The 12,133-nt window shown below is 39.9% G+C and overlaps 2 protein-coding genes across 2 annotated transcripts; both read right to left on the reverse strand.

Moving 5' to 3' along the window:
• Positions 1-3,591: 3,591 nt before the first annotated feature.
• LOC310691615 (olfactory receptor 14A16-like) lies at positions 3,592-4,212 on the reverse strand (the record flags this gene model as incomplete). The annotated part of the gene is made up of 1 exon (XM_083471473.1): positions 3,592-4,212. The coding sequence occupies one exon, from the start codon at positions 4,210-4,212 to the stop codon at positions 3,592-3,594; it is 621 nt and encodes a 206-aa protein (XP_083327599.1).
• Positions 4,213-8,397: 4,185 nt separating this feature from the next.
• Positions 8,398-9,384, reverse strand: LOC310691616 (olfactory receptor 14A16-like; the record flags this gene model as incomplete). The annotated part of the gene is made up of 1 exon (XM_083471474.1): positions 8,398-9,384. The coding sequence occupies one exon, from the start codon at positions 9,382-9,384 to the stop codon at positions 8,398-8,400; it is 987 nt and encodes a 328-aa protein (XP_083327600.1).
• Positions 9,385-12,133: the final 2,749 nt, after the last annotated feature.

Here is a 12,133-nt window from a genome sequence, read left to right on the forward strand (position 1 = left end):
TTGGCGCTTCTCTTAAAGCGGAGAACTGCTGCACTGTATCCACAAAAAAGCCTCGCTCCTCCCCCAGTTCACAGCGCACCGGCGTCGTATTAACCCCCTCAAACAAAACCCCGTTCACCAGCGCCTGCGGACCCAGCAAATTATCCTTCTTTAATCCTGGAAATAATAAGAACACTCTGCCGCCCGCACCCAGGCGCGCGCCGGCTTCAACTTAAACACAAAACACCCGGTCCCCTTGCTTAAACACAAAACACCCGGTCCCAGCTTCAACTTAAACACAAAACACCCGGTCGCCTGCAAACTCCCCACAATTTAGCTCTGAGTGAGCGCACCACCCCACCGATGCGGCAAACCTCCCGTGAGCGCTGCCGCAGCTCACGACCGTGGTCTTCGGATCCCACGCGGGGCCGAGGCAAAGAGGCGAAGACACGCGGTGTCCGCTCTGAAGCCGAAAGTCCGCTGCGGCTCCTCAGGGATGGCAATGCTGGAGCTGGAGTAGGATCCTGAAACCTTCTCCCGTCCGGAATAGAAGAGACGAAAAGAAAAAGGTAGCCGTGATGGAGGCAGCGCACAAAGGATCCCACGGCTGTATCAGCAGGCGCACCGAGGGGAGCGCGAAGATCAAAAAGGTTTCCGGAGCGCTGCGAAGGAAAGATTCCTAAGGCCGAAGAAAAGAACACGAGGCCAAATAGTAAACCAGCTCGTAAAACGAAGACCAAAACCGCAGCTGCTGTAGGAATGAAAAGGGGCGAGCCAGGGCTGCCCCGACCTTAAGAGCACCTGGTAAGCCCACCCCTAGCGTCAGCCGATTGGCTGGCGCTGAGGGCGATGAATATTAATGAGACAGGGGAATCCCTGAGTCCCGCGGAGCTGACGCCAGCCCCGCGAGATTGTAGATGGGGGCGTAAGCCCACAACCCCCCCCTTTAGGTCGGGAGTGGCTTTGGGGCTAGAAGCACTAGCTTGCAAGGAGCATATATAACCATCTGAAGAGTATGATTTTGCCCTATCTCAGTTCAGTGCATGCACTTGTAGGGACTGGCAATTTTTAAACTATCAGTTCACACATACCACCTCACAGTCAGTCTCACTGCTTATCTCACTGTGCTAAAAGCTCTGGGCAATGCAAGAGCCACCACTAAATTTCAACCAGGTGTAAACTCTAAGGAAATACCATAGATTTAACCTGGAGGAAAAAAATACTTGGAGTGTTCTTGAGGCCCTTGCTTGCAATGGTAACTAAGGGTTTGTGGTTTGTCCTGCTTATATTGGTCTCCCACATAGAAAGGTGTGAATTGTTTTCCATTCAGCACCTCTTTTTCTATTTGTGACCTGAACGTATTCAAAAACTTGCTGTAGTCATTCATCTGGTTCTGTGATAATACTACCACAAGCAAGGATTTCATATATATCTTACTGCTATCAATTCCTTTAAAAATGTGATACATTGTCTTGTTGGTGTAATATGAACAATAGGTTAAATTACAGAGTGCTTGGGCTCATGTCTTAAGGCGCACATCCACCATGCCTGAATGTTCTGAGATAAGGTTGCCAGGTGCACTTTGTTACCATGGCAACACCAATGAGGTTGAGTATATGACTTACTGAGCCTATTCCTTAAAAGAAATAAGGATACCTCTGTTCAATATGAAGTCTTTTGTGTGGCTTATTGTGTGCCATCTTTCAATAAGTCCCAGAGCATGAAAAGTTTTTAGTCCTAGCAAAAGTTGTGTATTCACATAATATTGTAAATGGGATGGCCTCCATCTGATCTTGGAAGCTGACCCTCAATTCTCTGTTGGCATACAACCAAGGAAGTGGGGGCAATTGGCAGGCCCCCAGCTGGCTCCATCCCACCAGCTGGTGTACTGGACAAACTCCAGTCCTTGGTGCCACATGAATCAGCGACCCGAACTTCAAAAGCTAGGACATGCTCTAATCAGCAGAGATAACGCTACGCAACAGAAGTATGTGTGAGCATATTTACAAGCAGTTTATTCAGCATACATCAGGACAAAAGGAAAACATGTCTGATCCCTTTCATGTCCAAAGCAAGCAGCATAAGCAATAGCTGTACACAAAATGAAAGTTCCCAGCAAGCTGTGCTGGAGTGTAAACAGGCATGTGACATACAACAATTCCACACGTCTGTTCTTAAGGTGGAACGGAATTATGCCAACATTCTCTGTGTGGAATTACTTCTCCAGTGTAAAACTACGGTCTAATATTTTGTTTCTAAAAGGACTAGGTTTTTGTTTTGTTTTGTTTAAGATTCTGATACTTTGTGTCAGTGATCACTGTGTCAGACTCTCTCACTGAAGATAGGAACTGGATAGCATGACCAATTTTCTGTTTAAAAGATACAACTCTCCTTATTAACAACACTGGAGACTTCAGTTTCCTTACACTTAATGTGGGTTCCAGCTTTATGGTTATTCTTCAAAGGCACAACACTTCATTTAATACATGCATATTCATGTAAGGCACAGCATGTCGTTTCAGGCAGACACTCTTTACACTGAACTTTAAAACCCCAGTCAGTACTTTTCTTCAAACTTCTTCTCAGGATAGACTATTTCCACTTACAATCGGCATTTGTTTCACTGCCCTAGCAACTATATTACAACCCCTTCTAAGACTTTTAATTCCCCTTCAAGGAATCAAATTGGTTGTCCATGTTTAGCTACAGTAGTTCCTAATGCGAATCAGAATAGGTCCTTCTCTCTCCAGGTTGCTGTCTAAATGACAAACAGTGCCTATTTAACTGGCATACAATCCCAATTTGTTTGACAGCAAAGTTCTGTATTTTTTTAATCACCAGTTCTTCCAAATTGGTTGATGTTCTAACAAACTCTGACTGCTGCTGACTCAAGATCTGTCCATTGCAGTCACATTTATCTATGCTGCTATTCCATCACACTTCCATTTGTTTCTAAGGGAATTCCTCTGGTCCCTGTTCTGTTCTTGTTTCAGGAGTGATGTTAAAATCTACACTGGCGGGTGAGGAGGTGTCTCTCTTTTGTGTTTTCTCCTGAGCTTCCTTTAGATGGCAACATGTTTTTGCAAAGAGGTTGTATTATTTTCCATGCATTCTGACAACTTCCCTATCACAGGGCAGTGATTGTGTTTCTGACTGCCTCCAACATGGATGTACTTTTTGCTGAGATGTTAATTCAGATATGTGTGCGTGTGACATTCCAGTAAGTCTATGAAATCCAGGCAACGCCAAAAATCATTTCATCTAGGTGCTGTCACTCCTCTGCAAACCTGAATAGTCTGTTAAAATGGCTCTTTGCATCATGTGGGGTGACAGAGTAGACAGGAAACATGACCTGTTACTATCCATAAACCAGAGGATTAAGTGCTACTGAGATGTGTTCAGCCTGTTATAGGCCACTTTGAAAACCATGCAAGTGAACAATGGGGTATAAACTTCAACATACATACATAAATGGATTATCAACATGCCATGTAATCTGACAAGCAAAGGAATGCAATATGACCATGTGACACAGGGCAGATGTTGAGTCTGCATATATGAATTTATCAGGAAGATTTAACTTGAAAGGATGCTATATTCCAGGAACTCCCTTTAATTACACCTTTTCAGAACAAGCCTGGAAAATATATCCAGAGGAGATTTCCTCAAACCCAACAGTTTTGATAATGCATTTTTTATCTCCTTATTCCTCATGCTGTAGATTATTGGATTGAACATGGGTGGAACAAGACTATACATCACAGTTAATGCAAAGTCCCCATCAGATGGAGTCTTAGAGGGAGGCCTAAGGTAAGCAAAACATGCAGTGGAAAAAAATACAGAGAAGACAACAAGGTGAGGTATGCAAGTGGAGAACGCCTTTTTCCTTCCCTCAACAGAAGGGATTTTTAGAACTGCAGTAAAGATGTGCACATAAGTGACAACAATGAAGACAAAACATCCAAACACAACTATTATACTCACCACTATAGCTCCAATTTCCATTAGGTAGAAGTTTGAGCAGGCAAGTGTAAGTAACTGTGGGATCTCACAAAAGAACTGATTAACAATGTTGGAGCAGAAAGGGGTTGCAAAAGTTGCACTTGTCTGCATGACTGCATTGAGAAGGCCAGCGACCCACACTCCAGCAACCATTTGTTTGCAGGCTGCCTTGTTCATCAACATTTCATATTGTAATGGATTGCAAATGGCAACATAGCGATCATATGCCATGACTGTAAGAAGGGAAATATCAGATGATAAAAAGAAAACAAATAAAAGAACTTGAGCAACGCATCCAGTGTAAGAAATGTGTCTGGTATTCATGAGAGAATTCATGATGGATTTGGGGATGGTGACTGAAACAGCCCCTAGGTCCTGAATGGCCAAGTTCATCAGAAAGAAGTACATGGGGGTGTGAAGGTGGTTGTCAAAAGCTATGGCAGAGATGATGAGAAGATTCCCAAATACAATTATCATGTACAATATCAGGAACAGAGAGAAGTGTAGAATCTGCAGTTTTCGTATTGCTGAGAACTCCAGGAGTAGAAATTCAGAGACAGAGGATTCATTACTTATTTTCTCCTTCATTAATATAAATCCTCCTGTCACTGGAAGAAAACAGGAAGATATGTATTGGTTTAAATCCTCTAGTGATAACAAATATTTACTACTTTGGAAGAGGGTTTTTAGATGTTGAAGGTAAAAGAAAGAAGTGAACAAAAAAGGAGAAACAATTATTTTTTATTCAAATGAGAATTTAGCTATCAATTCCATATAGATATCATTATTATTTAAAAAAACAAACTACTACTGTTTCAAAACTAGTAAATTGTGGTGTTCACAAGTTCTTGAAGTTGATTGAATTCTAGAGGAGGAACACAGGAGTCCTACTGCCATCATTTCCTTACTTGCTTTGTATGTTGAAATATGCTGAGGGCAGATGCACCTTGAGGGAATCTCAATATTTACAAAACATATTTTGATATTTTAATCCATGGTCAAAACTGAAGTAACTCTTAAATATAGGGGGATAACTTGCTGCCTATATGATGCAAATTCAAAATCAAGTTTCTTCTATTAAATTTCAATGTCCATAACAATCTGGGTCATGAACATGTTAAAAGCTTGATTCCTGATATCCCCCTTCACTCAGTGAGTCTTTTGCAGGAGTAACTGATAATAGTTCCACAAGACTCACACACTTGGCTCATACTCACCTGTATTATGTATTCTAGGCCTAATGTTTAGTACTCCTTCTTAGTTAAGATCACACGTTTCAACTTTTTTTATCTTTGTTATATGTTTCCAACCTTAATGCATGCTGCACAGAAGCCACATTGTTTTGCATGTAAAATGTATAGGCTTACAACTGCTTTGCGCTTACCCAGATATTTTGGCTGCCACATTATGCTAAGCCAAGACAAGGTTCTTCAGCTCCCTCCTCACTCACTTGGAGCGGCAATGAAGTTTTTTTCTTGGTTAATATTCATGGTTGGTGAGGAGAGAGCCTAACCACTAGTCTTGGCTTGGATCATAGGCTAAAACAAAACTTGGTGTAGCTTGAGTTGACTGTAAATAGCATTATGGAGGAGCAAAGCTACTGTACTCTTCTCTCCATGAGGTTCAACATTTGTGCAGTCTTCCTAAGATAAAATTTGGTTTAGCATGTCACGGAAGCCAGATCACTGGGTATTCTACATGAGTCTAAATAAGTTTCAGGAACCACAACAAGCACATTTTCCCATTCTACACAATACACTACAGAAGTATTGTCTGCGTTTAGTCCTCTGAAAACTACCCAGGTATCACAAAAGTTATAAACATATACTGGTAAATATCTTACTCTTTTCCTTAATAGAAAGTAGATTTCCAGATGCAATTTCTTCATCACTTTATTTTCATCTGTATTTTAGAAAATCACCCCATCCTTTTGTTCTGTAACATTGAACATATGGGTATACTCTTGCAGAATGAAGCTTTTAACATGGAGTGGAAAATTATAACCTCTCTCTCTCTCTGTGTGTGTGTGTGTGTGTCTCTCTCTCTCTCTCTCTCTCTCTCTCTATATATATATATATATAATGCACTCCTCAGAGTTTGGTCTCAAGAGCCCAACACAAATTTGCCATTGTGTCTCTGGAAACTTGGACTCAGGAGTTCCACTAAAATAAAAGCAGTGTTTCTAAAGACTTAGCCCCAGGAGTCTAACACAAATAATCAAGGTATGTAAAAAACAAAACAAAAAATCCAGTTTCTAAACAGCACACTTTCTAATATTTAAAATAATAATATTGCTACATAAGTCTGTCTGGAACCTTCTGGTTTCAACTGGACTTTCTCAGACTCATTTCATTCTTTCTTTTTAAATAATGTTTTTATCTATTTTCATGGTACTGAGAGTTATATGACGTATGACTGGCTCAGTTCTCCCTGCTCCTTCTCCACCCCCCACCCCGCTGTGTTTTGGTCAATGCTCTAAATTTCACCCAGGTGTTTATCTTGTGAACTGCCATGAGAGCTTGTGATGAAGGTTGGTTTTTAAATCTAATAAGTAGTAAAATAATAATAATAACTCTAAGGAAATACTATAGTATTCCACCAGGAAAAAAAATAGTTGGAAGGGTATCCTTGAAACTACCATTTGCAATGCAGACATAGGGTTTCTCATCTACTTCTGCTAATATTGGTTTCCAAAGATAAATTTATGGATTTGTTTACATTCAAATACAAGGGCCAGCACCTCTAATTCTATTTGTGTGTGGTTGCTTTTGGGGTTGGTGAGAGGGCTTGCAGCACATCCTACTTGTCTCCAGAGTTTCCATATCTATGTGAGATTTAATGTGTATCACTGTTGACTTTGGTTGTCCTGGGCAAAATATAGTGACTGACATACAAATACATAAATTAACAAGTTAACATTTGGTTGTTGTTGTTTTTTAAAAAATCCATTATAAAAGCAGTTCCTATGCCTACTCTGGAGGTAACTATGGACAATTCATAATCAGAATATTGTGTTCAAATCTTTAGACTATGTTAGCATGCCATGTCTACAGAACATGAAGTTCTTTTCACTTATTCATAAAGATTCCATACATTTGAGTACTTCTAGCCTTGTGAGGTCTAAAGGAACTTTGCAAGGAACATGTGTCACTGGTCTTTTTGGCTATAGTATTTAGATTTTATATACATCGTTCACTTTGCCCATTCCTCCAAAAACATAAGGGAACCTCTGTTCAACGTGAATGGTTTTTGTTTGGCAAATTGCGTGTCATCTTTCAATGAATCCCAGAGCATGACTAGTTTTTTCTCCAAACAATGGTTCTGTATTCCCATACACTATCACAAATAGGATGAACTCTATCTGGTCTGGGAACCTGACCCCCAATTTCCTGTGTAGAATTACTTTCCCTGTGTGAAACTCCAGTCTTATATTTTCAGAAAGTATGTAGTTTTGTTTTTTAAGATTTTGAGAAATTGTGTCAGTGGCCACTGTGTCAGATTCCCTCACTAAAGATGGGAGGTGGGAAACATGACCAATTTCCTGGGTTTCTTAAAGGTACAACTCTCCCTAGTAACAACACTGGAGACATTTTAACTCTTTGTCAGTAAAAAACAGCCAGGTCTTCTTATGGGAAGGATGCCCTGTGTCCACTTATCTGCCACCAAAGGTTCAAAGTAATGAGGAGGCACTTCTGGAACAAAGAAATAAATTTTATAGATTTACATTCATTGAGGATTCAAACTTAATAGTCACTCTCTTAAGGCACAACACTTCATTTTAGAAATGTTACTTGAGTGGGAAACAATAGTTTCAGGCAAAAACTCTTTACACAGAACTTTTAAACCCCAGTCAAAACACTAGTTTAAAACTAGTCTCAGGATAGACTTTTCCCAACTAAAATGGATATTCGTGTCACTGCCTAGCAAGAATCTCACAGCCCTTTCTAGGGTTTTTTCCTTAGCCTCAAGGAAGCAATTGGGGTAGCCCTCTAAAACTAATCCCGAAATTCAATCAGAACAGGTCCTTCTCATCTGAAGTTCCTAAACAAGGGCTCATCCACATTTTTCCTTTTGCCATAGCTAGAAACCAAGGATGTGAGTGGGTTTCCCCCCCTCCTTTTTGTAGGAAAACCCACTTTAGCTTTAAATAAAAAGAAATGAGAATCCACAGAAAAACTGATTGTCAGATGAATGCACTGGGTCAGAAAGGGTACACATGCACTATATGACAGACATTCCCTCTCTAAATGTATGATTAACAGGGTATGTGAACAGAGATGCAACATTGTTAATGGTACATCTACGCTGGAGGAACACAATAGGTCCTTGTGACACCTGGCAGATTTTGAGTCTGCATATCAAAATGTTTCTAGAAGCTGTAACTGGTCATATATCCACAGATCCCAATGCTTATACCTACAGAGAGAAGTGTAACCGTTTCATTATAAGTCTGGAAAAGATATTAATAGAAGAGTGCTTCACACCCAAGAGCTTTGATACAGCATTTTTAATCTCCTTATTTCTCATGCTGTAAATTATAGGATTGAACATGGGTGGTACAATGGTATACATCACAGTTATTGCAAAGTCCCCATTAGATGGAATTTTTGAGGGAGGCCTAAGATAAGCAAATGCTGCTGTGAAACAAAATACGGAGAAGACAACAAGGTGAGGTATGCAAGTGGAGAAGGCCTTTTTCCTTCCCTCAACAGAAGGAACTTTCAGAACCACAGTAAAGATATGTACATAAGTGACAACAATGAAGACAAAACATCCAGACATAAGTATTACACTGACTACTATAGCTCCAATTTCCATTAGGTATATGTTAGAGCAGGCAAGTGTAAGTAACTGTGGGACCTCACAGAAGAACTGATTGACAATGTTTGAGCAGAAAGGAGTCACAAAAGTTGCACTAGTGTGCATGACTGCATTGAGAAAGCCAGAGACCCACACACCAGCAACCATTTGTTTGCAGGCTGCCCTGTTCATCACCATTTCATATTGTAATGGATGGCAAATGGCAACATAGCGATCATATGCCATGACTGTAAGAAGGGAAACATCAGATGATGAGAAAAAGAAAAATGAAAGAACTTGAGCAATACATCCAGCGTAAGATATGTGTCTGATATTCATGAGGGAATTGGCCATCGATTTAGGGATGGTGACTGAAGCAGCCCCTAGGTCCTGGATGGCCAAGTTCATCAGAAAGAAGTACATGGGAGTGTGAAGATGGTGGTCAAAAGCTATGGCAGAGATGATGAGAAGATTCCCAAATACAATTACCATGTACAATACCAGGAACAGAGAGAAGTGTAGAATCTGCAGTTCCCGTACAGCTGAAAACTCCAGGAGTAGAAATTCAGAGATAGAGGATTCATTGCCTATCTTTGCATTCATTACTAAAATGACTGGTGCTTCTGGAAGAAAACAGGAAGATAAGCACAGGTTTAAGTCCTCTTCTAATAATCAATATTTGTTATCCAATACTGCTTCAGATATGATTTTTGTGGGATACAGATTTTTTAAAAAGTAGTGAACAAAATAGTGTAATAATAAATCTTCATCTAAAGGAGATGTTAGCTTTCAACTCCATATATTTTAAAATAAATTACTGTTAAGTAGTCTTTTTTCTTCTGGGAATTACGGTATAAGGGTAGAGCTACCCAGAGAGCATTGAAATTTATTCATGTATGCTACTACAATGGCAAGAAAGTTATTTTCCTAAAAATTGAAAGAAAAAGAAGAATTGACAAAAGAAGAATGGATATAAAAACTTATGGACTATGCAGAAGTGGCAAAATGTACTGGAAATATAAGAACTCAAGCTAACAAACATTTTATTAAAGAATGGACTGAGGTAGGCGGAGACCTCCAGGTATCCCACCTGGGGGGAGGCGAAGCCAAGCCTGTGGTAATGGTGCCACATAGGGTCCAGGGAGCTGCACATGACCACACAAAGGGCGCTCCCCATTTAATGTGGGGAGCGGTCATTATTGAATATTTATGAACAAATTGTTGTACTAAGCTGCAGTTTCATAAGAGTGTATAATTAAAGTAGATGAATGAAATAATCTGTTAAGATAATTTAGAATATGCTGGAAATGAAAATAAAAATAAAAATTAAGGAACCACTGAATGTGTCGAGTTTTGAAATGATAAAATAATTTTAATACTATTGAAATGTATATAATTGACGACCATAAATAAAAAAAATAAACTACTGCTGTTTCAAAACTAGTAGATGGTGCTGCTCACAAACTGGATCATCTTAAAGGATGGTCCTGGTTGCAGGCAGGCCCACAACACAGTTCCCCCTCCCCTGGTATGGGGGGGAGTGATGCCCTTTACGCCAGAGTGGCATCACAATCACCCCAGGCCTCTTTTGGCCAATTGCGATTGAGTGGGGTGGATGCTGCCACTTCTGTAGTTCTATGTCCATCTTTAGCATATTTTCTGTTTATGTGGAAGTCTGCAGAAACAATGTGGAGAGGGGAGATGCCTCTTGCCATCATCTCCATATTTACAACACACATTTTGATAATTACTTAGAATTACAGTAATACTTAAATATAGGAGGATGATTAGGTGCCCATATAATGGAAACTAAAATTTGTGGGTTTTGTGTTAATTTCCTGTGCAATATCCATCACAACTTGAATCTACAATACCTTAGCAGCTTGTTTCCTAACATTCCTGTTTGATCAGTGAGGTCTTTGACTGAATCACTGGTAGTGGTTCCACACAGCTCAGACACAGAGCACATACTTCCCAGGAGGCATGTATTCAGTATTCTGGGCTGAATGCTTTGCAACTCCTTCCTAGTTCAGATCACAGAGGTTTCAAGTGTTTTAATGTTTGTGGTATGTTTTTAACCTTAATGTGCGCTGTGGACAGACCACAGTCTTATAAATGTACAAATGTATAGACTCTTGGAGAGAAGCTTACAGCTGCTTTTGCTGCTCCCCAGATCTTTTTGCTGCCACACTATGACAAGACAAGACAAGACAAGACAAGCAAATTGCTAAAACTCTCTCCTAACTCACTAGGAGCTGCAGTGAAGGTTTGTTCTTGGTTGCAGCTCATGGTTAGTGAGGAGAGAGGCTAACCACTAGTCTTGGTTTGGATGGTGTGCAAGTCAAAACATGGAGTAGTCTAAGATGACAGCAAAAAGGAGCACGGAGGAGCAAAGCTCCTGTAATCTTCTTCCCAGGGCATTGCACATTTGTGAAGTCTCACTAAGTTAAGATTTGGCTTAGGTTATCATGGAAACCAGGTCACTGGGTTTTCTATGTGCAGTCTATATAGGTTTCAGGAGAGACCACATAACTAGCAGGATTTCACATTCTACATAATACACAATAGTTGATTTAACCCTCCAAAAACTACACAAAAACTACACAGGTATCACTAAAGTTATAAAAATAGAAACATCTCACTCTTTTCCTTTAAATAAATTTCCAGATGAAATTTCTTTATCACTTTAAGATGTTCTGTATTCTTCTAGCCACCCATGGATCTTTTTCTTCTTTTTCTTTTAATCTCTTCCTCCTTTTCTTCTGAGGCAGTGAAAATGTTTCTATACTCTTGCAGAATGAAGAGTTTACCATGGGATGGAAATTTATTACTATTGTTACAGTTATGTTCCTAGGAGTTTGGTCTCAAGAGCCTCAATCAAATCAGCATTTGTGTTCCTTGTTGGTTGGACTCAGGAGCCCCACAAAAAGCAGCAGGAGTGCTTGTTAAGCCTTGGTCCCAGGTGTCCAACACAAATCCATCAAAGTATGTAAACTTCCACCTTAAACATTGCTCATGAAAATATTTAAGCTAGAATAAACCACAGACACTTAGATTTATTTATGTTCCTGTTTCTAAAAAAACCACCATATTACTTAATACTAATAATAGTGATGATGTTAATGTCATATAAGTCTTTCTGGAACCTTCTTGTTTCAACTGGACCTTCTCAGACTCATTTCTGATAGTTGTGTGAGGTATAACTAGCTCAGTGTTCCCCATGTACAGTAATTTCCCCTTACCCACTGTGTTATCCCATTTAGGATATCTGGAGGAGATGCTGTTTATTGCATTTTAATATATGCTCATCTGAGGTCTGTATTTTATACTGTCTGAGAGCTAGTTCTTCATT

The sequence above is a fragment of the Podarcis liolepis genome, assembly GCF_965112155.1.
Source record: "Podarcis liolepis genome assembly, chromosome: 13".
Classification (NCBI taxonomy): Eukaryota; Metazoa; Chordata; class Lepidosauria; order Squamata; family Lacertidae; genus Podarcis; species Podarcis liolepis.